Genomic DNA, 24,057 nt, shown 5'->3' with positions numbered 1-24,057 from the left:
TGCACTCATATCCTATGATAAGCGTGTTTTTCATAACATCGTCACATCAGCGTCAGTTGTTTTGTGTCTCTGTGATCTGTTGAATGATTAATCCTTATCGTACAACATTGTTAATATGCTGAGGTTACTGTAAGCTATTTCAGGGAGGGTTCTGCTCTACAGCGTGTTGACATACACGGGAAGGTGAACACAGACATGAAAGGTGCAATCCAAACACACTCTTCCTCCTCTTTGTCTGCGCTGTTGGTGCTCTCTTACCATGGAGGTGGGACAGAGCTGTTGAGTCACTTTCTGAGCTGCACGGTGGAGACTCCTCTCTGCACGCGAGGGTCAGAGGTGAGGTTTCCTCTCTGAGCTCTGCTGTGGTGTTTTAACCCAGTCTCGTCCTTCCCTTCCGTCTGTTCGGTGCATCTGCGTCGCCTTCTCTGAGGTGAGTCAATATATTCTGGTCACTTTTGCAAATCTTAGGGTTTGTTTTCTCTCTTATTTTTTGTGATATGAACCGGAGGTGAACCCAACCTTCTGTCCCATATCAGTTACCTGCTCACCTACCATGCTTCTTTTCTCAAAGCTACCAGAGATGTATCTAAAATCAGTGGCAGGCTGTTGAAATTTTTCTTAAATGAAAGAATCATGACACAAAATCAAAATCTTCATACTGATATTTTGACGGACGTTTGTGTCTCCTTGAATCCGTCAGGTCATGCCAAAAATGTTCTTTCTGTTTGTGTCTTGACTGTGAAATCTGTGCAGATACTTTCTCTACAACAGTGTTAGAGCACTTTAGCATTTTTTCATAACCTGCACATCTATGCCAGGCATCTGGCACAGGGAGGTTAGGCGCGTCATGTCCCCTGTAAATAGGTGACCACAATTTACACTTGCACAGCACAGAAGTGAAACTGATGGTTAGCTGTGTGTGTTACACTTTGACACCTGTGAATTTTATTGATGTCTAAACTCTTAATTGAGGTCGGGTTAGTTCAGCTGTCCTGCCGAACTAACCCGACGGGGGTTTAATTGCTTTGAAAGGTCAGAGCACTTTTATCATATATATGTATATATATATATTATTGCTGGTAATTTACACTGCCTTTAGAGTTGGAAATGCAGCCTTTTGTACATCACAGTGTGTTAATGCATGCTGCTGCTGCTGCACAGACTTCCTTTTGGATCTTATTTATTTAGTTAGCGTAGATTTACATTTTAAAGAAAGCAAAGCCACAGTTGAAATGAAGAGATGACTAAAACCCATCAGTGGTCTAGTAGAGCCCCTCACCACAAAACCAAGATAAAATGTTTCACCTTCAAATCACACTCAAAACAGTGTTTTTCCTCAGTGTGAAATGTTGCATTCGGTCACGCTTGTCATATCCTCATGCTCTGCAGTATGAAGGGTAACTCCCATCATTTTCCCTTTTTATTGCTAAATGAGTCACAGAGTTTGCTAACCTCCCACAGACTTAATGGTCTCAACTTCTTCTCCACGAAACATAATCCAGTGACTGAACGGATCACTACAAGTCCCCTCGGATGACATTCTCCAACATTATGTCTGTGGTTTCCTCATTAGGGGCTGAGGTCTGTCATTTATATCCAACTGTTCCCATGTAGTTTTGTCCCTAACCAGTCCAGCTGAGTAACATTAACTGCTGTATCTCAAGATGTCCCGTGCCTGCTGGCTCATTAATTTTAAAGATATTTTCTCACACATGGTTAAAAATAAACAGTTTCAGAGGCAGACCATGAGAATCAGATGTAGAGAGCTTCTCCGCTGGTCAACGTGTTTCCTTTTTATCGAGAGGAAATCCAAAACTGATGCTTAAAAAAGTACAAGGTTTCTTAACAAAATAACCTATAACCTACATATATGGATCAGAGTGGAATTAAAGTGAGATAGTTTATTCAAGTCCTTGTTTGCAAATGGTGAGCTCTATATAAGCACAAATGATTAGCTGGCTCTGACTTGCAGTGTAACTGGCACACTGGCATACATACTGGGTGTGTCATCATCTGAACAAGTTGCTGCAGGTTGTGTTACATGTTCTATCAAGGTATCCCTGTTTCTTAGAGCAGCACCAATATGTACATATAGTGCAGAAGTGTGTAGGGTTTGAGTTCACAGAACTGTCTGTGGTCAGTATCTACCCAAATCTCATGTCTCAAGTCACTGTTGACTTTTTCTGTTTTCAAACAGACCATGAACCTTTACCAATACTGCAAGCACCATTGATTGTGTAAAATGCCCATGGAGCTCCTGGGTTTGAAAAGTGAAGCCAATGCAGAAGTGCCTTTAACCTGCGTTCTCTCTAACGGACAACAGGAGGCAACTACACAGGTTTAAAAAAGAAGCCTGTTTCTTTCTCACTTGATTTATTTCCTCAGGAAACAGTTTCATAATGAGTCCATGGTCTCGATCACTAGTTTCAGTCTTCCTCAGCACAGCATGGTGATCATTTTGTAAATTATGGTCCCATTTTGAATGATAAACATAAAGCAGAGCGTGCTTCAGAGTGTGTCTACCTTGCGATTGATCGCTACCACGGCATGTTATCGGGTTCTCAGTCAGATCCAATCAGGATATCTTCTGCATCCCCAGCCTCTCATTCAAATACCGTCAACTCTGGCTCCAAAAACGAGATCTGACGGTCATAAAGTCAAAGCAAGCTTTAAAACGATAGTCCAGAAACCAATGAGTAAAGTCACGGTGGATCTACATCGACATAAACATTGCTATAAAAAGAGTGGATGTTGTATTGCAGGGTCGCAAATTTTAAAGGAAAACAAATTGAATTTGTTGTCTCTGAACATTTTGCTGATCTGTCAGAATCAACATTTTTGCAACTTGCCAGTTATGTTGACACAACACAACTTCCTCCTTAAAAAGACATATTTTAGTCGTCGTAACATTTCCTTGCTGTTTTGCTGTTGCAAATGTGTTGAATGTTAACATAATTGTTGATTTAGAACATGCATTGGGGACCTGGGTTTCAATTCTCCACCATCATTTGGAATCACATCCTCTTCCCCTTCAAAAAACATGATTACTTTTGGCTTTGCTTAGCTCGGTATGGGCATGACAATATAACACACAGCTGTCCTGTTTCCCAAAAGTGTCTGAGGTAGATCTATGAGGAGGAGCTTCACAATAAACTCATTAACATTCAGTTTAGACTCATCATTTAGTTAACTGAAAGCAAAATGATGGACAAAGATTTGGATTCTCAGTTATTTATCAAGCCAAAATGTGTTTGTGTTCACATGTTACTGGTTCTCCAGCGTGAGGATTTGCTGCTGTTTCCGGTTCTTTCATCATATGGAGATTTGTGCATAGTGCGTAGTCGCTGATTGATCGATAAGTCGGTCGACATAAAACTAATTTGTTCAATGATTAATTGTCAGACATTTTCGAGCATTCTCTCATTTCATATGAGATACCTAATTGAGTATCTCTGGGTTTTGGATTTATGGTTAGTTAAAAAAAAATAATAATCTGAGGGCAGCGCCTTGAGCTCTGGGAAACTGTGATTGGACAATTCAAATACATGCACAATTTTCTGACAGTTAACGGGCCAAACAATCAGTAAATTATCATATATTTTAGTTATATTATAACAGAATCATTGGTCCAAAAAGGTAACTTGTAATCTTGGGTTAAGGAATTTCAATGGACATTTTAAAGACAAAGCAATAAGAGAAAAAAAAAGAATTGATAGATTTTGAATTCAATATAATAATTCTGGGGTCATTGTTTAATTCTTAACATAGATTACAGGATTTCCTGAACTGAATTGACAAGGTCTCCTATGTGATGCAGTTCTGGGGAGAAGGCAGGACTGGATGAAGTGTGGGCCACGTGGGAGTGTTTATTGTCGTGTTTTCCTTCAGGGAGTTTACAGTCGTTCCACTCTTGCACATTCTGTTAGTTGTCCAGTGTTTAGGAGAACAGCGGGTGAAAGTACGATGTGCCACTGCTGCCTCACGTTTGTCTCGTCGGTGAATCAGGACTGGAATCTGTGCCTGCTGTTTGCAATGACTCATACCAGGACAGCCGCACAGTAGGCTGCATTCAACCGCTGTTCTCACCAAATCAGTGCTGCTGCTGATTCCCACCTCACTGTGTTTCTGTTGTTGAGTATCTAATGTTCAAAGTTCTGGCATTACTTTTCTTTACATTTGCGCCATTTTCAAATTCAGCTCTATCTGCAGTGACAATTAAAGTAACATTAAAAATAATGTTTTTCTTACAATTCATGCCAACATAACATTGAGTTGACAATAAAAACATGTTGTTCGAGCGGTGAAGTGTTCTGTCAATGTTCACGCTGTCCCAACCTTTGGCCTGTAATCTACCTACAGCCTGAGTTGTAAATGCTGTCCCACAAACAGATGGACAAAGTCCGCACGACTGAGCAGATCTGTGGGCCAACACGACCAGCGACTGCATCACTGAACGCAAACAGAAGTGATCGGATGCTTGTTCCTCTCTGTCTGTTTGTTGTAATGTAATCAAACATTGCACACATTTCCTCAGTTAGAGAGGCCCATTTCCCAACAGCTTCTGTCACACAGGCACTTTCCACAACACTGCTTCAGATGTGGGAACAACATGTCCTTCTGTCAGTCAGTTTGAGTCTTACAAACAGAAAATAACACGCTGGAGATGCATTATTTCACGGAGCAGCTATTCCATAAACAAGTTGTAAATAAATGTTTATGCAGGAAATAATTGCTTGAATAAACACGTATTTAAAATTTGCCACATTTCCCCCCAACAGCCTTTCCCTTCCTGTCCCTGCAGTGGATACGCACATACTGATTGGAATGATATTTACATTAGCCTTCCACCATCTACTGTCACCAGACACCAGACATTTCTGCCTTGTTTGGCTGAGGCTTCTGGACAGCAACCTCCTCTTCTTCTTCTGCGCTTTAAAAGAATCCAGCATTTCCTCCAAATCTAACGCAGTGGCTCAACATATCTGAGACATTCTCACAATATCAACAAGCCTTTACTATAGAGAAGAAGCCAGTCAGAGGTGGCAGCAAAAAAAATGCTTCAAAAAATTGGCAAATAATGTCACTTCTGCATTGGCAGAACAACCTTGTAAGACCATTCAGGAACACACTCTGCAGTCACCAGTCAAGGTGCTTGCACTAACCCCAGGTTGATTACTTTTTACTGTGAATGTTCTTGGTTGTACCGTCCCTCAGTGGAACACAGCGTCATGGGCCAGGTCCTTCAGAAGATCTACCCCTGAACGTGGGAAACAGCCAGTGTAGATCACAGACTGATAGAGGAGGTCAATCCTTGAAGTTACGGCCTTGTTTTCCTACAATAACAGAACTAAACTAACTACAAAAACACGGTAACTTAACTGCTGCACGTACACAACTGCAGGTTGAACAGCAGCAATGTCAGTGTTCATAGCCTCAAGGTTAAAAAAGCAGACGTGGATATAAAAAGACCGTATAAACACAACAGTCTTTGCACGGGAAACTCTTTTCCTCCTTTCTTTTAACAGTTTCCTGCCAGGAAGTCATATTTCCATGAGCTGCTGTCTGCAGCTCAGTGCAGCGTGGATTACCAGTAATATGTGGGGGTGAAGTTGAGTTACTGCAAAGTCAATTAATGCAGATGACAAGGTGTTATAGTCACAACTGAAATACATGTTACGAAGTGTTGTACTGAATTGTGGGTGGAGTAAAAACAAAACGCGGGTTATGTGTCATCAAACGCTTCACAAGCTATAGGGGGAAAAATATACCACTGTCTGAAGCAGTGCTCAATTACACAGCCAAACACTAACACCTCTGGCACTGCCAGACGTTTCACCTCTCTGTGTGACTTACTCAGTTCCGTTCACCTCAGTCTTCCATGTTTTACTCCCACGTGTCAGTTCGTACCACGGCCTGCTGAACCGGCTGAGCTCTCCCACGCTCCTCTCTGCCTGAGCTTGTCCCAGAATGAAATCATGCCGCCCCGAGTGCTCCTACAGGATTCCTTAAGCAGATACAGATGCAGGGGCTGAAAGCTGTGTGTGGTGAAGGAAAGACTTTTGTTCTTTTATGGTTTTTAATAAAATACTTCTTTTTCTCAAAAGAGCACTTATCACCCAGCCTTTAAAACCGCAACATTTTAAAACAGAGATTCAGTTGAATAATGCTTAGCTTGTCTGACACATGCACCAAAGAAACTATCTCATTTCTCAAATGTTTCAAAATGCTTTATTTTTGTTTTGTTATATTTTATCAGTGCAAAAATGACTGGCCAATTACGTGATTAGTCAATAAACTGATCAACAGTTTTGATAAACAGTGAATTAAAATGTGGAGGTTCCAGCTGTCCTCACTTTGGATTTGATATCTTAAAGCATTCTGGCTTGAAATCATTGGGTTTCAGACTGTCTGTCAATCAAAACAAGTAATTTCTAAAAAAAAAAAAAAAAAAAAAAAACCCAACAAAAACTGATTGATAAAAAATAAGAAAACCTACTCCAAGCTTGCAGTCTACTACTAACATAAGAATACACATCAGAAGCTTCAATGTTCTGCTGTCAGTCACCACCATTTGAATTCCCCACGTGAGTCCTGAAGATGTGCTGGTGATGCAGGATGACAGTCACTCAAACTGTCCAATCAAAGAGTGTGTATGACTTCTTGTTTACCCCTCTTGGTTCACTTGTATAAAGCCAGTGTAAACACAAACAGGTCCAAACCACAGTGCCACAATGAATAATATTTGCGCTGGTGTAGATTCAAAGAACTGGACTGCAGGTGAGGAAGGGCCCCATCATCACAACTGTTCTGCCCTTTGACTGAAGTGAAAAGAAAGTTGTTAGCAAGTGCCGGTGGTGAGCGTCAAACCACAGCACAGGCAGCGCTTCTCGTTCACTGCAGGATGTTAAACCACCGGTGCATCTACACTTACAATGCCCTGTTTCCATCGAGCAGTTGGTTTCTCTGTAGTGAGATCGAGAGGTGCAGATGCTGCGGTTAAGGAGATTTTTCTCTTGTATACTGTCCTCTACCCACGGCTTTCACACCTTTTCTTGCTACTGTTTCCTTGTAAAGTTTCCCGTTCGTCCTTGCTGCTGAAGATGCAACAACAGTTTGATTGACTGCGGGCTGCAAAGAGGAAAGTTCAAATTTGAATTTATAAGATTTTGGTCATAAGAACACAGCGCTCTGTCTTTTATAAGATGAAACAAACTTTTTCTGCCTAAATATCCCTGAAATTACCTTCAAAATTCTTTAAAGCTATATCAGAATCCGAATCCGAATTCCTTTATTGTCATGCAAATTGGAAAATGTCTTTGCAAAGGCACCCAAAGCACAGTAGTATTTCAAAAAACATAATATTATACAATATGAACATGTAATTATAAACAGTGTGGCAGTGTATTGTTATTGTATTGCATTGATAGTGCAAACCAAAAAAGAGAAATGAGTTGTGTATAGAGTTGTTTTGCACAGTGCACAGTGAGGTCTACTGGGAGCAGTGCTGGTTGTACAGTCTGACAGCATGATAGTTGAGCATTACACATCGGGTATCTTTCTATTTAAAATAAACTGTATTGGTTTGAGAAATGGTCCCCCATTTGACTTTTACAAAATTACAATGGCAAAGCAGTGTAAAAAATAATCTCTCATGGTGAATTGATTGATTTTATCTGAGCTCTCTTTGAAAAAAACAAAACAAAACAAAACACAGACATCCTACAGTTGTGCTAAGACGTGACATTTGTACAGTATCATAGCTGCCAGTGGAGTAGCAGCACTGCTAATTTTACAATACAGGTCACCAGGAGCTATCTATAGTGCTCCGAATGCTGAGGCTCATTCAGAACTGTGAAGGCATGTGGTGACAGATGTGGTTAGATAAGATAAGCTGCTATCTGCTGAACAATCTCACGCAAAGAGCAACACAATACTACAGCTTCTGTTGATGCACGTGATCAACCCCGTATGTTGAATTCCGCAGATATTCTAGGCCCCTAACCTTATCATAACTTTTTAAAGAAAAGCAAAAGCATATATTTTAGTTTATTTTTGTATGTTTTTGTTGTGTATCAGTGTCTATAAACCTGACTACCTTAACAGTTACCAGGGTTTCACGCTTTTACTAATGCAACATGTGCACCAAAATTAGTGTGCACATGCTTTGTTGTTGTGGACAAGTTTGCCTCTGTTTTCTGCTTTCTTACTTGCATGTCAGGTTCTTTATCAACAACACGCCGGACAAACAGGGAACAAACAGGGAACAGTAGAAAGCAGCAGATCATACGTCATCAGAATACATGCAGCAGAAGTCAAATATGTTTAAAAAGTCTTCATTATTAATACTCTAAATTAGACACACTTTTTTTTCCTGAGCTCATAACAGAAGTTGCTACAGAGTTATACATCTCGTTTATTTCTCGTCTCTGTTAGAGTTGGACATGTGCAGTAGCCATCAGGCTGCTGACGGGCTCAGACCACACAGAAGCCACAAACAAGGGGTTATTTTTAATTACGTTGAACTTGAACTTCAGTCTCTCTTTCAAACTTGGTGCAGACCGAACGATTTTCAAGCTGCCTGAGGAAAGATGTCAACGAGCCAGCAGCCTTAACTTCAACACAAGAAGTAGCATGTTCACCAGGGAATGGTGTTTACATCAGACCTGTTCGATGCCTGTGGCAATAAGTACTCAGGAGCACTGCAGGGTCAATTGGTGCGGAAGTAAATCCCGATAATAGTCATAACATTCCACACAAAAGCCAGATGGTAGCGGGTGTTGGTGGGTTTGTTGGCTGGTGTGAAAGGTGTATAATGTCCCTCTTTAATTTGAGTGACTTCAAGACTTGCTGTACAGCCAGTAGTCAATAAGAGAGTTAGCTTGACGCACTAAAACATCTTGGTTAGGTCTAGAAAAAAAGGAAAGTGGTTTGGTTTATAACTATGTTACTTACAGAACTTCAGTTGCGTCATATCTGATGTAATTTGATGATATTAGTAAATTACAATTATTCTCTTTCCAATTGGACACAAATGGTGACACCCTGGTTGTTTGACTCAACCATCTGTTCCCGACCTCCTCCCAACATGAGAGGTGGCAGACTAAACATAAACGTTAATATCTGTCTTAATAAGCTGCTTTCACAGTCAACCAATGTGGTCATTTTTCTGATGAGGAGCCCGAAGAGCGAAGCTGTCAAAACACCACGTGCTGTCCCTCTTTAATAAGTGGGGCATCATGCTGTTATAAGTGTTGGTGTTCCTTATCTATTCAGGTCTGTTCAGCAAAGTAGGTTTTCCACTAGTTTCAGATCAGGAAACCTACTGGACATTAAGGTGCGTTCATTCACAAGGAGAAGTTCAGTTTTGCTGAGTCAGTCCACACCCACATGCATCTGATTGAGTCATGCACTTTAATTACAGTCCACAAAGATGACTGGACACTCAGTTTCGCTTTATCTGATAAAAAGCAGCTGGTACTGGTTTGGTTTATCAACCAATGGTGATCTGTTGATGATATGCAATTTTAATAAAAATCTCCATAGAAAACTCACTATGACATGTGAGATTTTTCTGTTGGAGCAGTTAAAGTTCAATGGCTTTCTTATCTTAACATGGTCGTTTGCTTATTTTCTCAAGATATGCCCGAGACAGTCAAGTTTTATACACATTTACAGTACTTCCACTAGGTTCAAAAAGTTTGTGTTGGTATAAAATCTCTTAGCATTCTGGTTCTGAACTATACCTTTAAGAGTCCCAAAAGTAACATACCAAAAAGGATACCTAGCCTGTACCAGTTAACGCTCCTCCCACTAGAGCCACCCATTCAAATATAACGGACAGAGAGAGTAACTTATTAGCACCTACAAACACCTTGAGAAACATAACAATAAAGGAAAAGAGAACCAATACCAGCCACTATTGGTGAAAAATACCCAGAGAAATATTGAAAAAGTAATCACAGTGTGGTACTAACCATCTGTTAATAAAAGACTGGCATTTGTAAATCGTTGTGGTAACACAGATATTTGGCCTGGAGTCCCGCCAAAACCCTGACTGACGTAAACCACCACAGTAACTGCGTTAGTGGTAAAAGTTTGAGACACCAGTTTGCCCCATGGGTCTACCGTGTTTGTTCACTGATTCACGGGCAAGACTGAGTAGGAAAGTTCACTTGTATTAAGCAGCGTCCAGGAATGCCGGGCGTGCTTCCAGTTCCAAAGCGTTACGCAGGGTTCTGTCAGAGGTTTCTGCACAAACAACTGATGAGATACCAGAGCATTTGTCATCCACGAGAGAAAGGAGGTAAAGAGCGGAAGAAAAAGCAGAGAGAGGAACAGACAGATGCACTTTCAGGAATAATAGGCAGGACTAAGATTTGGTTAAAGGGGAAAGAAAACTGTTTTTTTGCTGATGATTGTGCTTTTAAAACCTCCAGTGACCTTTCGTGTCAGTGGACACACGTTTTCCAGTAAGTTAAAGTCTGCTTGTCATGCTTTCATGGTGCTGTCACTCTTCCTCCAGGAACAATTTCACCCAGGCTAGTTGTACATATTTTTTTCTAACCGATGTTTATGTGTGTTTTTTCAGCCATGGACCTGCGTTCAGCACTGGGAAGCCTTCTGTTTGTCCTCGGGCTGTGTGAGATTTGTACTGGATTTGTTCAGGGTGAGCTGAATCACACTGTCATCTCTATTTCTTTAAAACAGACACGCATACACACATACAGTGCAGTATTATATGAGCTTATTGTAAGTATTACATTTCATATGTTATTTTGCCAAATCTAACTCAAACATCTGCCTCCAGTCCATACAGAAGTATTGTATTGCCCTCTTCTGGCGGCTGGTGGGACGGCAGCAACTCGTATAACTGTTCTGTTAGATGTGTACTCCAGACGTCTGACAGGCTGCTATTGAGATCGAACCATGAAGCTCCTTTGGTTGAGATTTATTAAGTTAAATATCCAGCAGTCAGTGAAAAAGCCTTCTGGCATAAACAAAAGTTGCTGGATCTAATCCTGGACATTCTGGAAACTTTTAGATGGAGCGTATATAGAAGGTTAGAGTGGCTAAACTGGAATTAAACTCCTTACTGTAGCCTCTGTTTTCTCATAGGTGTATGATGGGAAACATAGCTGTTTCATAATTTCAGCTTCAGCTTCCATAGTGTTAGAAAAATCCAACTCAGTGACACAGAGCAGCATGGAAAAATACTGGAGGTCTGGCACGATGTCCTCTGGGCAGCTTTTAATCCCTGAGCTACTGGTCAAATACGGGAAGAGAACATCCAATAAGGAGGGAGGGGAAGACAAACATATTTGTATAATACCTTCAACAACTGCAACGAGCGCCTTACATAAGACAGAAAGATCAATCTAAAAGAAACAAAGATGTACAAGACAGGTTCAGATTTACAGCATGCTAATGAATATTTCCTAATCCATGGAAGTAAAAATATACAGATGGTTGACAAATCTAAGTAAGGCGTTAGACAGACTTGTCCCACCAGAACAGCTTCAATGTGCCTTGGCCTTGATTCTACAAGTCTCTTAAAAGCTACCAGAGGGGTGGTGGTGGAGAGCGCTGTCAAACACATCGCCCTTTGGATAGGGGCACTGTTAACGCTGTTAACATGACAAATCAATTCTTTACTGATGTTTGTGTGTTTCAGAGAATTGCATCGACTACCAGCTCCAGTTTGCAAGAGTTTTCTCTGTACCTGGGGACGTGGCTATGCTTAACAGCACCCTGGTTTGTCCTAAAGTCTTCAACATCACCAGCGACCCTTATAACATCACATGGTACAACTCAAAGACCAGCAAAGAAATGCGCGACCAGCCCGGTCGAATCCTGGTGCGCAGGGAGACTCTGTGGTTTCTTAACGTACTGCCGGACGATGGAGGGGAATATGTGACCATACTGAGGTAAGGTAACACCAGTTTTTAAAAGTTGAGAGAAAATGTGTCCATATGTGAGTGTGTGTAGAAATAACAGTATACTGCCTTAAGAAATATTTTTTCTGCTGTTTTAAAGGAGCAATTTGTAAAATATTACCAGATTTTTGTTTAAAGTTTAGTTCCCGTAGTTTCAATTCAGAGATATAGTTCAGTGGTAAGTTTGCAGCCTAGTCTAATAATTAAAAATAATAAACTCACAAAATGTCAAGAAAGGAAATATTTTACACCCTTTTCCTAACTAAAAAGACTAATACAGCAGTACACTGAGACAAAATACATTTCCTCATTAACTAATAGTGACGCTCAATTCAAACTAAATAAAACTCACCAAAACAGTCTTTTTCCGCTATCACCTCTGGTTTGGTCCAAGTAGAAATAAAAAACAGAATAAACTTTGAAAGGAATCCATCTCATCATGTTATTTTTTGCCAGCTGCTGACACCAAACTTAGTGCTCTGCCGCCACATGCCTCTCCTGTCCCTGCCTGCCGTGTCTTCTCGTCCCCTGAGTCATAGTCCTGTCCAAGACGCAGTAAATCGCCTCCATACTGTATTCCCGCTTTTCAAACTGGCATCCGTCAGTCTCAGCAGCTGTGCTTTTATTTTTTTGCTAGCTGTGTCTAACAGCAGCCATCTACAGCCACACATAGCTACAGCAGAGAGTATAGTAAAGAGCAGTTGTCGATTACTCTGGTGATATGCTGCCCCCTACAAATTACACCTTTAAAATTATCATTGTTGAGTAAAGGTTTGTGAGGAATTTGTTGTTGTTAACCTGAGAGGCTCCCGATTTAACTGCCAGAAGGTGAACAGATAAACTGTTACGAAACAAAAGGAATTTGCCTTTATTTTCAACAGAACTCCCACTGGGTGCTACAGACAGGCCACTAAGCTGGTGGTTGACGAGCCAGTTGCTGGAGAGTGTGGAAGGCCAAGGAAAGCTGGTCAAACGCTAAACAAAGGCGTCACCGACATGCTGTCCTGCCCCCTGAAGGACTACATCAGTACACTGGACAGCTACAACATCACTTCCTCCCTCAAGTGGTACAGAGTGAGTAACGGGGAAGTCTAGTCACCGTCTAGAGTTTCCTCCAGTTACTGTTTTTGCTGGACCAGATCTCACTTTGCACCAAAACACTATCCAGTAAACTGTATACTAGATCAGAGAAAGGCCATTTTATAGGTTATAAATAGGATTATAGGATAAATTCTTCAATGTATCCAGTAATATACCTGGAGAAAGCAATCCAACATAGATATAAATGACCTTAATAACAATTGTGGTGAAGTTTATTTCAATCTACCTGCAAGATTTTAGTTCAATTTCTGCTGGAAACATAATTTTGAAGTCTGTCTTTGTCTACTCTGCATGGTGGCTATCACTGTTCATGCTAACTACCTAGTTATTCTCTTGATTACTGAGGAATATGTCAAGCAGTCAGTCTGAATTAGATTTGGTTACTGCCCAGAGGTATTTGGCTGACTTTCATGTTTCCTTTCCTCATCCAGGGTTGTGACCCCATAGTGGATGGGACAGACCCATATACCTACATGGATAAAACCAAACTGAAGATTGATGGGGTGGAACTTCAAAACAACGGCTCCTACACTTGTACTCTGACCTTTACTCTAGGGGGCGTCACAGGATCCGTGTCTGAGACCATAGACGCATGGGTCAGAGGTTAGAATGGATCTAAGTACTTTAATGAGCAAGATATCTAGATGTTAGCAACAAAAAACTCAGTTCACGCAAGGTGGAAATGATTCCCCTGACAAGAAACTGTGTATAATTTGAATGATGATCTGCAAAATGAGCCTCAATCTCTGTTCTTGTACTATCTTTTCAGAGGAGTACTCTATGGTTCCACAAGTGCATGAACCAGCCAATGAGATAATCAAGGCAGAGATGGGTGAGTCCCCGTCTGTACCATGTTCTGAGAATTATGGTGTTTTGGACTGACTGAGGGTTCTGAACTTAACACAGTTGCACTTTGTTAAAAACCCACATCATTAACCATTGTGACACCATTTTGTTAGCATGACACGACGCGTAAATGCAGTTGCACATTTCAGCTAGAATATTTGGCACCATTAACTGCAGCACCCATCAGCTCAGTGAGCAGGGTGATTGTAGCCGTGATACAATCTGAATAATATGTAAAAACTTAAAATTCAGGTTTGTGATTAAGAGAAAAATATGACTTGTGTTATTGTTTATGAATGTTTTCAGGGTCAAATTTCACCAAGAGGTGCCTCGTGTTCGTGCCATGTGTCGGGGCGCCCTTCGCTGAAGTCATTTGGATAGTCAACGATGAATACCTTTTCAATACCGATCCCTCTGAAGGACTCTACACGTCTGAAAAACGGTCAGCACCCTCATCTTTCCTTTTGTTTTGCTCGATCTGCTCCTTTTAGGGTACAATGAATGAGAAATGCTCAATTTTGTATGAGCAAAATTCAAAGACATACGACATCAATTAGAACCAAGCACATTAATGTCACATTTGGTTGCATTACATATCTTTTTCCTCATCTGTCTGTCCTCACCAGTTCATGGAGGGAGGATGTTCCTCGCAAAGGTGTGTGGATAGAGAGGATGCTGATCATTTCGGAGCTGCAGGAGGAGAATTTCAACATAAACTACACTTGTCAGGCGATGAGTCCTCGGGGCTTTCCTCGGCAATATTTCACTTTGCTTCCAGCAGGTAAAGACACAGAGATTACCTGACTAACATTAAAATACATTATGTAGGTTGCACAGTTACTTCATGAATCCTACCGCTGCGAAAGGATGACCTGCACTGCTCTGCCTCTGATTGCCTTACCTGGATATTCTTATCCTGACCAATCATCACTCCCCATTCCTGTACCTAACCAGCCCAACCAAATGAGGCAATGAGTACTGGCCACTCAGAGGCAGAGTAGCGCAAATCTTGCTTATACCATTATAGCATTTGTAATTTAGCATCAGGGCACATATCTGGCAGCCATATTGGAGAATATCCAACTCTACCTTCCAGAGACCAAGTTGACACTTCACATTGTTTGTTTTACTGGGACTCCAAAGAACAGATGAAACATTTTCCCATCATAGAATATAAAAAAAAGCACATATGAGAAGGGAGGACAAAGAAGCTTCTTGCAGTTTTTTTTCTCCAAATTATCAATTTTATTGTGACTGACTTTCAGCTCTAGTGATAAGGCTGTCAGTTTTTCTAAAAATGTGGAACAATTTATCTAAAAAAAAATTGTTTGACTAAATTTGAATGGCCAGCTGTGCCCATCTGTCTGTGGTTAGGTGTGGTTAGACTGTTTTATCCTTTAGTGTGGACACAGTATACGAGTTGAGACTGTGTTGCAACTTGGAGTATTATATTGTGACTTCAGTTTCATCGTGAGATTCTGAAACCCCTCTCCTGAATCAATGCCAATGGGTCGCATGTCCTTGCACAAAGCTTGCTGTCTAATTGGTGATGCCATTTCTGGGTTGCTTAAAGAAAAAGTTTTAAAACAAAAACGATTTCTCTCCTGATGAGCTTTTTAACTTAACAGTCCTGAAAACACAAATCACGCGACAGACAACAAAGTACTAAGGATGATATTTACTACTAACTCGCTTTACTACTACTTCTTAACTAACTTCTAATATATGTTACAGGTACTGAGGCAACATAATTTTTCCTGAAAAAAAGACAGAAAGGACGAGTCAGGGAAACGTGACTGCTCTCCCCAGAATCCTCCTCGAAAATGCTATTTTAAAAATTAAAAATCGTTGTCAACATCACTGTGCTTCTGTCTGTTTTCCATCACTTCGTTTTCACTGTCCTTTGGTGTCTTTGGAAATACAGAAAACACTACATCCATTCTGACAATGTACAAACTCAAACACTCCACAATATCGTAACATATAGGATACTCTGTGTTCACGTCTGGCATTCCCTATACACACACTTATTCTTTATACTAAAATTTCATTAAACATACTTAAAAAAGGAATGACCCTTTCTCTTAAATGTATCATTATCACTGTACAAATTTACAATACCTTTACAGAAAGACAGTATTTCAGCTGGTGAGGCTAATGCTGAATAAGCTGTTAAAAAACTGAAAACTATCAAATACTGGTAAACTTTTAAACATTAGTCCCATTCTCACTGCCTTTTGAAGGTAGGAATATTGCACCATTATTCTACCTCATTGTTTGAATGAAAGTAACAGAGGTGGAATGAGGGGACAGTTTCCAACAGTGTAGGAAGTATCAGAGGTGAGACGACGTCTGTGTGTTAGGGAAAGCCGGCAGGACAGGGGGGTGTTGGTCTGATGGTTATCACAGTCCGACAGCTAAACAGAACCTTCACTTGTCAAATAAAAGCCCAAAGCAACATTACAGGACCAAACAACAGTAATCCGATAGCTGTTGGTGTCTTTGTCTGTTATCCTGTCTGTTCTACTGACTCCTCGTCACATTTCCTCCTGAAAAAGATCGTCTGTCTCCGGCAGCAGAGCCCGGCGACTCCTGGTGTTTCCCGGCAGTGATTATGTGACATAATTTAGAGCAAAAAACTTGAACCCACATGATAATCCTTTTTTTTTTTAGAAAGATGTCCAGTAGAGTTGACACTTTTCCTGCCTTTAAATAAAGGCACCCACCGGCCTATATACAGGCATTACAAATGAAACCACTGAAAATCAGCTGTAAAGACTGAGTGCATTTTTAAATGTTTACATGTGCCATAAAAGGAGCCATAGAAATCAATTGTCAGGATGTTATCTGCATGCTGTTCGGGGAGTCAGACAGCTTTGCCAGAAAGGGTCACTAATGCAAGGACACAAAACGCCTGCACACATATTTTGACACATGGACACAGCCTAAAACTGTTTGTTTGGTATGTGTGCTTTTCATCTCTACAGATCCCAACATCATACTTCCCATTGGATCTGTGTTTGGTGGTGTGACGGCCCTCTTTATCATCAGTGTCGTCATCTACTACCTCTTCAAGGTGGACATTGTGCTGTGGTTCAGGACAGCGTTTCCGGTCCTCTACACAAATAAAGGTAAGGCCTCACAGCAGGTGTGCCGTAACATAGTACAGTGTACAGTGTAATGTGAATGTCAGCCCTCAAAGAATACTGCTACACTAAACCCACAGTGCTTCAAGATGGAAAAACCAATAGTTATAAATGACTTTGCACAGTGCCCACACAGACATAACGACACGGAGAATCTTAGCCTCTGCCTTTTACCTGACCGCATGTGTCACAGGGAGAACAAATAGGGGAACAGCCTAACCACAGGGCTTCCTGCAGTATTTCTGATTAAATGTCATCCGCCTATTTGCAACAGAAAAACCCTCTACCACTCAGGACTGCATGTTAAGATCTGCCTGAGGTCTTCAAAATCACACTTTGATGTAAGAATATGTAAGAATTGGCCACGTTCATACTTCTAACAAATACGGGGCAGCACATAACCAGGCTAACCACCGACTGGTGCTAATTGTAGCGGTTGTTAGCATATCAGGTCACCTAACTGAGCCATTAGTGCTCATAGACACAGTATAGTTTCTGTGTCTACGCAAGCCAGCTCTGCTCGGAGAAACAGAAGAGCCAGCACAAGGGTTTCGCGTGACCAATGTCAAAATTTACAGTTGTATTTTTCTTTTATTAGGAAAAAGGTGCAAGAATAGGCTAATTTCCCTATCCTGGCATTCGAGTTTAGTCTGTTTATTTTGAATAGGGTAACACAGCTACGTTGTGGTGGCCTGAGCTATATTATTGGACTACAGCTGCAATAAGAGCAAAGTAGTATTACAAGACAGGACGCGCGGGTCAATACATTGATGTGTTTTTGTCACATTGCACCTTAATGAATAAAAAATGGTGGATGTGTTTATCACGTGCTCATGCTGCTTGAAATGGAGGGAAAATAACAAAAAGCACTGAGACAGAAATCAACTGTGTGACCAGTTTAATGACAGGCTCAGATTTGAACTTTACTGCAAAATTAAATTCTGTGCAGTTCTGAAACATTTCAAAAGAAAATGCCTTTAGTGAGAGAAAGTTTTAACTTATGGAGAATTTGTTCTCCCCCCATATCGAGGAGGCTCCTGGGCTCTGGCTCATCATGTTGATCTTTAGAGACCAGATAGAGACTGCACACTAACCTGCACTCTTAGCTTGCGATGCTGACTCGGCAGCATGTGGTTAAGAGAAGTGAAACTGCCTGCTGACTAGCTAATGGTAGGTAGTTGGACGTCTGTGGATATCAGGTTGACACAGCAGAATAATTCGAGCGGATGTGGAAGCTGTGTGGGACGATTTTGCACAATTAAGAAAAAAAATCTTACTGCTCAACAGAATTTCTATCCAAAGAAACATGATATTTCAGATAAGTTTTGTTAAATAGCTCAAGCATGTTGGCAGGATTAATCAGCCCCAAACTTATTGAGACTTGAATCAGTTCTGCAGGGCCTAATGTGCACTTCAGTTCTGTTATTTCCTTGATACACCCTCACCAGAGCAAAAGACGCAGCGCTGCAAATACAATTAATGAGTGTTTTTCTTATTTTCCCGTGTCAGATTTGGATGGGAAGCTGTACGACGCCTACGTGGCGTACCCACCGCCCTGTGCCGTCGGATACAGTAAGGCAGTGGAGACCTTTGCCATCGACACACTGCCTCAAGTGTTGGAAAGGGCCTGTGGCTACAAACTCTTCATTGCAAGCCGCGACTGCCTGCCCGGCCAGGGTAAGTCACATACTGTAGCTGAGCAGGTGTTGTAGTCTTACTTGCCTCCAAAAGGGGGTGACGAATGTCATTTAAGTAAAAAAAATCATCAGTTTTTTCTGTAACTCTCATTATTTGAAAAAACCTCAAGGTTCTTATAAAAAGGTAGAGCAGAGGCCCTTTTCTTGGGTTGTCACTACTCCTTTTATATTGTCACCCTTAGCAAAAAGTATAGTATATACAGTATAGTATACTTGAAGTTCATTTTATCAAGTATGCTTGAGTATAAGTATAAGTATAGCAAGTATACTATGGACCATGTACTTGTAGCGTACTAGAAAGTATACTAATTTAATACTTCTTCGGACTAAATTGGAACATTTTAAGTTTATAAAAGTATACTTTAAGTATACTTTATAAGGTCATTTAAGTTTACAGAAGTACACTTTCAAGTATACAACAAGTACACTCATCTATATACTACTAGTGTACTAAGTATATACTTCTAGTCCACATTTTAGTTTATTAACATGTAAGTTTATAACAGGAGTAATACCTCAAAGCAAATGTGTGTAGTGAAAAACATTTTTATTCTGTTAACTTAAATATAAGCACAAGTCAATGACTTGACCTTAAGATTTAATAAGTGTTATTACTTGTAATTTGACAAGTTCTAGCTAAAAATTCACCATTTATTATCACTTACGCTAATAGCTTAACAGACGGGAAGTCTCTCCCAGAAAACTCCCCTTCAATCACGGTGCCAACAATTTTATCATCTTTGTTAAGTCGACACAATTTAACCACAGAACAAGGATGTGAATTAACCCGCAACCGTCTTACACTTCATCTTATTCACAACCACATTCACGAACCATAATTACACCAACAACAACAGAATACCCAAGAGTCTTTGCGCCACAGTCCACAAGGGGCGTTACAGTATACTAAAGTATAAGCTTTAGTATTAAAGTATAAGTGTAGGTCTAAGTATTAATGTACTTTTCAGTATAAGCCAAGTATACTTCACTATACTTTTCTTAAGTATATAAAATATAGTATATAAAAAGTACACTTCAAGTATACTGCCTCAGTTTTTGTATAAAATAAGTATACTTGTTGTACACTTGAATAAACTACTTTTTGCTCATACACCCAGTAAACATTTCTCTACAACAGTACTCAAATGTTGGTTTTGGCTTAAGGACAGGGCCTTATTTTGAGCTACAGACACTGTGCAGGCTGCTATCCAAGTTACTGAACAACGTTTTTTATTTAGTTTACAATTTATGAGTTAGACAAAGCTCAGGGGAACACTGGCTGATAACATATTTTTCAGAAAACAAGACTAAATCATTGGTTCATAACCAATGTCCAGCTTTGGTTTGGTTTAGTTTAGTTTAGCGAGTAGTAGCAAGTAAGTCTGATATGTTTTGTGGAGAGGATGATGTTCTCCTAGCTTGTTATCCTGTAGATTATCTTGGGGTCCAGGCCCGCAGGTCAGGGACCCCTGGCCCAACACAGAGTCTCTTCAACCTGCGTTTCCTCCCTGCAGCCATCGTGGATTCTGTGGAGGAGAACATACAAGCCAGTCGCCGGCTCCTTCTGCTCTACACCGCCTCCACTTTCGTGAGCAAAAGACACACGAGCAGCACGAGTAGCAACAACAACAACATCATCTCCAAGAGCAGCAACACCAGCGGTAACACCGAAGGCAAGGCCGGAGACAGCGGTAGCAACATGTGCTTTGATGACAGCGAAGACCTCTATCAAGACACAAGGCAGCAGCTGGAGTGCGTGGCAGCGATGCACAGAGCGCTGCTGGAGGGATCTCTCAAGGTGAGGAAACAGACCTTAAGTACAACAACATCTAAGTCCTTTTACTTCTGGAGGAGGTGGGACTATGTCGGCACCACAGTGGTGCATGTGTCAACTTGCTGTTGGAGAGGAGAGCTAGTGTATCCTACTGGAAAATCAATAATATGAAAACACGAGTATTGATGGCACTTTAAATATTCAGTTTGATACAATATTGACAACAGGAGACAGTACACTACCCACTCAGCACCAAACAGCAGACAGACAAATTGAGAGACTAGCTTTTATTGGAGATGGAACACATAGCAGCTTTAGAGCCAATAGTTGGTAGAGGAACAAAAGGAGAGTAAAGGTGAACTTACATTCACCGGTTTCACAGGACTGCGATCAATACAAGCTAATTTTACTCTCTGTCTGCATCTTTTTTTTTGCTGGCCGCAATGTGAGGTGTTAGATACTGAGTACTGTATCTGCCTCCACAGAGTCTGATCTGACTTGTTTTTACCAGAGTGTTGGTAATGATCTGTAACAAATGATCTTTGACAGAGCACTTTAACCAGACAACAGACAAGTTCAACTCTGGCCTGGTGCCAACTTACTCTTGGAATCCCTATCCCTTTGTCGCGTTAACCAGCGAAAGTGACAGTAACTGCTGGCTAAGACTGAGGAGCTACTCGCTGATCTGTACACCGGTCTCTGTCAGTTAGAAAGGAGCTGAGATAACAGATCTGCAGCTGAGCCCAATGAATCTGTGAATTCACAACCTCAGGGACACTCATGATATGCCCCAATAACTTTTCACATTCAAAAACTCACTTTTCAGCTGTTGATATTTATATATATATATAAAGATGAATTGTTGTTTTAAGGTGATGAGGCTTACTGTGATGATAAGGAAACCAGAAATTAGTCACAATCATCAAAATAATCACAGCTCTACAACATTTACAGCACAAGGCTTGTATCTAATCGTATTTGCTGGAAAGAGAGATCCAGGGTGATTCAGTGGTTTCAGTAATTTCTTTAGTTCCGCATCAGTTCTCTTTCATTGTTACATGCTTAAGAAGTCTCCCTGATTCTAATTTGTATCTGCTTTCCAGGTGGTTCTGGTTGAGTTGGAAGAGATCACCCCGGCTCAGCTGGCTCTCTTCCCAGAGTCAGTGCGTCACCTGAGGAAGAAGCAGGGCGCTGTGTGTTGGTGGAAGAACATGAGGCCGAAGCAGAGGTGGAGGACTTGTGTGAGGAGGAGAGATGACGAGGAGAGAGGTGGACAGGACATGCCGTTGTCACCGCCCCTCTCCCCTTCCTTCAGGTTTTGGAAGGAGATGAGGTATCATATGCCGGTGAGGGGCAAGAGAGCGGTGTACCCTGAGTAAACTTCCATGCTCAACTTATGATGGGTTTGATGTATGTGTCACTGTTGGACCAGAGACTTGCTGGCTTCCAATACGAATGTCTATGGTAGTAAATGCCCTCACAAAGAGACAACTCAGAAGTCAAGGTTACACCACTGGAGCGTCCAAAATGTGAAACTTCTACAAGTAGCACATTTGTGTCATTATTGTGCCATGTACAGCATGTGCTGAAGGAGTAGCTGGATGAGAGAGCGCAGAAGATACTTTGCTATAAAAACTCGACCACAGTGGCTCACACATGATGTGCGGATCATCACGGTGTCTGGGCCGTCCTGAGAGTCCCGTATAAACTGTTGACATCCTCCGGCAGGTGGACAGAGACGGACAGATGAAACCGAATGAAAATGTGTAAAATGTACATATGTATATGTGGAAAGTGTAAGTATGTAAAAAAGATGACAAATCTACCTTAGCATAAGAAGTCAAGTAACAAGCTGTGAGTTTCATATTAAATGTAATGCCAATGTTGTACAGTTATTAAAGAGCAGCTGCCACTGGATGTGTTCTCATTAAATGTCATTATCTGCTGCCAAGCTAAAATGAGGGGGAAACATCACACTGTGTGCTGAATATTTTCATCATGGTTTTTTTGGGGTTTTTTTTTATGCTGCACAATTTTTTGTGTTTTGTGTTTCGCTTAAGCCAACTTCAGACCACAGATTTGCAAATGAGACGATTTGAAACCTGCAACTACTACTTATACTGCAGTGGCATTTGTAGTAATAATGAAATGGTGAAAAAAACTAAGTGAGTGTGTTGGAGAGAAAGGGACAGTACGGTGAAGCATGGTTGAGTAAGAGAAAGAAGGGAAAAAGACGTGAAGCTGTCCATAAAGTAGTGGGCGCTAAATTACATTGATTACGTGCATTACTGTCTAAAACCAGACACCGGCCACTTGACAAGCGGGGCTGCAGGTGACACCATCAGCCGAGTCGAGCTGCAACAGGTCAGCTCAAACTGGTGCAGCTTACCACTGCATCATTCTGAAACAGTTTCATTGGTCTGAACTGGGCTGTATAATTTTGTTCTTAGCAGTAAGCAGAAGCTTCTGAAATAGCACAGGAAACTCAACAGTTTCATTTAGTATTCTGTATAAAAGCTTGACTCTTCTGTCAATAAACGGGACATTTACAAACGAAATTGTGGTTCAAGTGATTGAAAATAAAAATCAGCACTACCATTAAACAGTTTATGCTATTATTCTTGCCACATGGACCTTCGGGGCAGGACGCCCTCCTTCAGCATGTGTTTCCGGCAAATGTTCAGTCAAACCACACAGGTGTGCTAATTAAAGGGTTATCCGAAACTGCACAACAGATTCTGTATATAAACCAATGGAGGAGCTGTATCCCATTCAAGGAGAGCCCAACAAAATAGTACATATTTATATCACAAGAAACAATCAAATTACATGTCCTCATTCATTCCTTTGGAATCAGAGCGTCCGGGAAGTCTATCCAACACTCTGTTCCTGTCCCCGGTCTCCCAGTCACCCTTCCTGCCTCACTGCCTCAATGAAGTTGACTCAAACTATGATTGTGACTGTTGAAGTTTCTAGTCACTGATGATCATAACATCGGAGTTACGAATACAGCACTTGTGCGCGCAGTTTCATTTCTTTGGCCCCTGTTTTGTTTTACCTACATAATACATTTAACAGGTAAACCACGTGTTAAGTGTTGAGTGTAACAGACCTTAATAACGACAACTGATGGATGGTTAAAATGATTCCCGTTAATCACAGAACTGCAGTGTACACAGTTATGGCAAGGGAAATTACCACTGGGGATCTGAGACAAGACCTCTTCGGCAAATCTGACTGGTGGAAAGTATTTCTGTCCTTTGTTTACAGTTCAGTCTGAACACAAGTTTTCACAAAAACATCTCAAATTAAAATACGATAAAGATCATTACACAATGTGAATTTCACAGACTCCATTGTTGACTTAATGAAAGTATGGAACTCATTTACATCTTTCGTTTTTTCCACTCCAAATGAAAATGAAGCCATTTATGTACATAAGATAGCTTTTGATAAACTTAGAGTAGGGATTGTTGTCACAGATAAAGTTCGACTCAAATTTCTCCATAACTAAACAAATGTCATTTGGAGCTACTGAGGATCCCATGGTACAGCTTTGA

At 40.9% G+C, this 24,057-nt stretch overlaps 1 protein-coding gene across 2 annotated transcripts; it reads left to right on the top strand.

Annotated features, from left to right (window-relative positions):
• The first annotated feature begins 296 nt into the window (after positions 1-296).
• On the top strand, positions 297-23,055 carry zmp:0000000936 (interleukin-1 receptor type 1). Of its 2 annotated transcripts, none has more exons than XM_030429107.1 (12): positions 297-430; positions 10,589-10,666; positions 11,672-11,924; positions 12,815-13,007; positions 13,466-13,637; positions 13,804-13,866; positions 14,187-14,322; positions 14,507-14,661; positions 16,868-17,011; positions 18,536-18,703; positions 20,238-20,521; positions 21,601-23,055. In XM_030429107.1, the coding sequence occupies exons 2-12, from the start codon at positions 10,591-10,593 to the stop codon at positions 21,874-21,876; spliced, it is 1,920 nt and encodes a 639-aa protein (XP_030284967.1). In that variant the 5' UTR covers positions 297-430; positions 10,589-10,590; the 3' UTR covers positions 21,877-23,055. The 2 variants fall into 2 exon arrangements, with proteins under 2 accessions (XP_030284967.1, XP_030284966.1); XM_030429106.1 differs by lacking the exon at positions 297-430 and adding an exon at positions 10,239-10,469.
• Positions 23,056-24,057: the final 1,002 nt, after the last annotated feature.

The sequence above is a fragment of the Sparus aurata genome, chromosome 9, assembly GCF_900880675.1.
Source record: "Sparus aurata chromosome 9, fSpaAur1.1, whole genome shotgun sequence".
NCBI classification, from domain to species: Eukaryota; Metazoa; Chordata; class Actinopteri; order Spariformes; family Sparidae; genus Sparus; species Sparus aurata.
The sequence above is the reverse complement of the archived record's forward strand: the minus strand, read 5'-3'. Positions and strand labels throughout refer to the sequence as shown.

Bases quoted from the DNA above. Each gene is read 5' to 3' on its own strand.
- zmp:0000000936 (XM_030429106.1), top strand. From the start codon at position 10,412: ATGATTGTGCTTTTAAAACCTCCAGTGACCTTTCGTGTCAGTGGACAC. The intron at 14,662-16,867 runs GTAAAGACACAG...TCATCTCTACAG, and splicing joins TTTCACTTTGCTTCCAGCAG to ATCCCAACATCATACTTCCC. The intron at 17,012-18,535 runs GTAAGGCCTCAC...TTCCCGTGTCAG, and splicing joins GGTCCTCTACACAAATAAAG to ATTTGGATGGGAAGCTGTAC.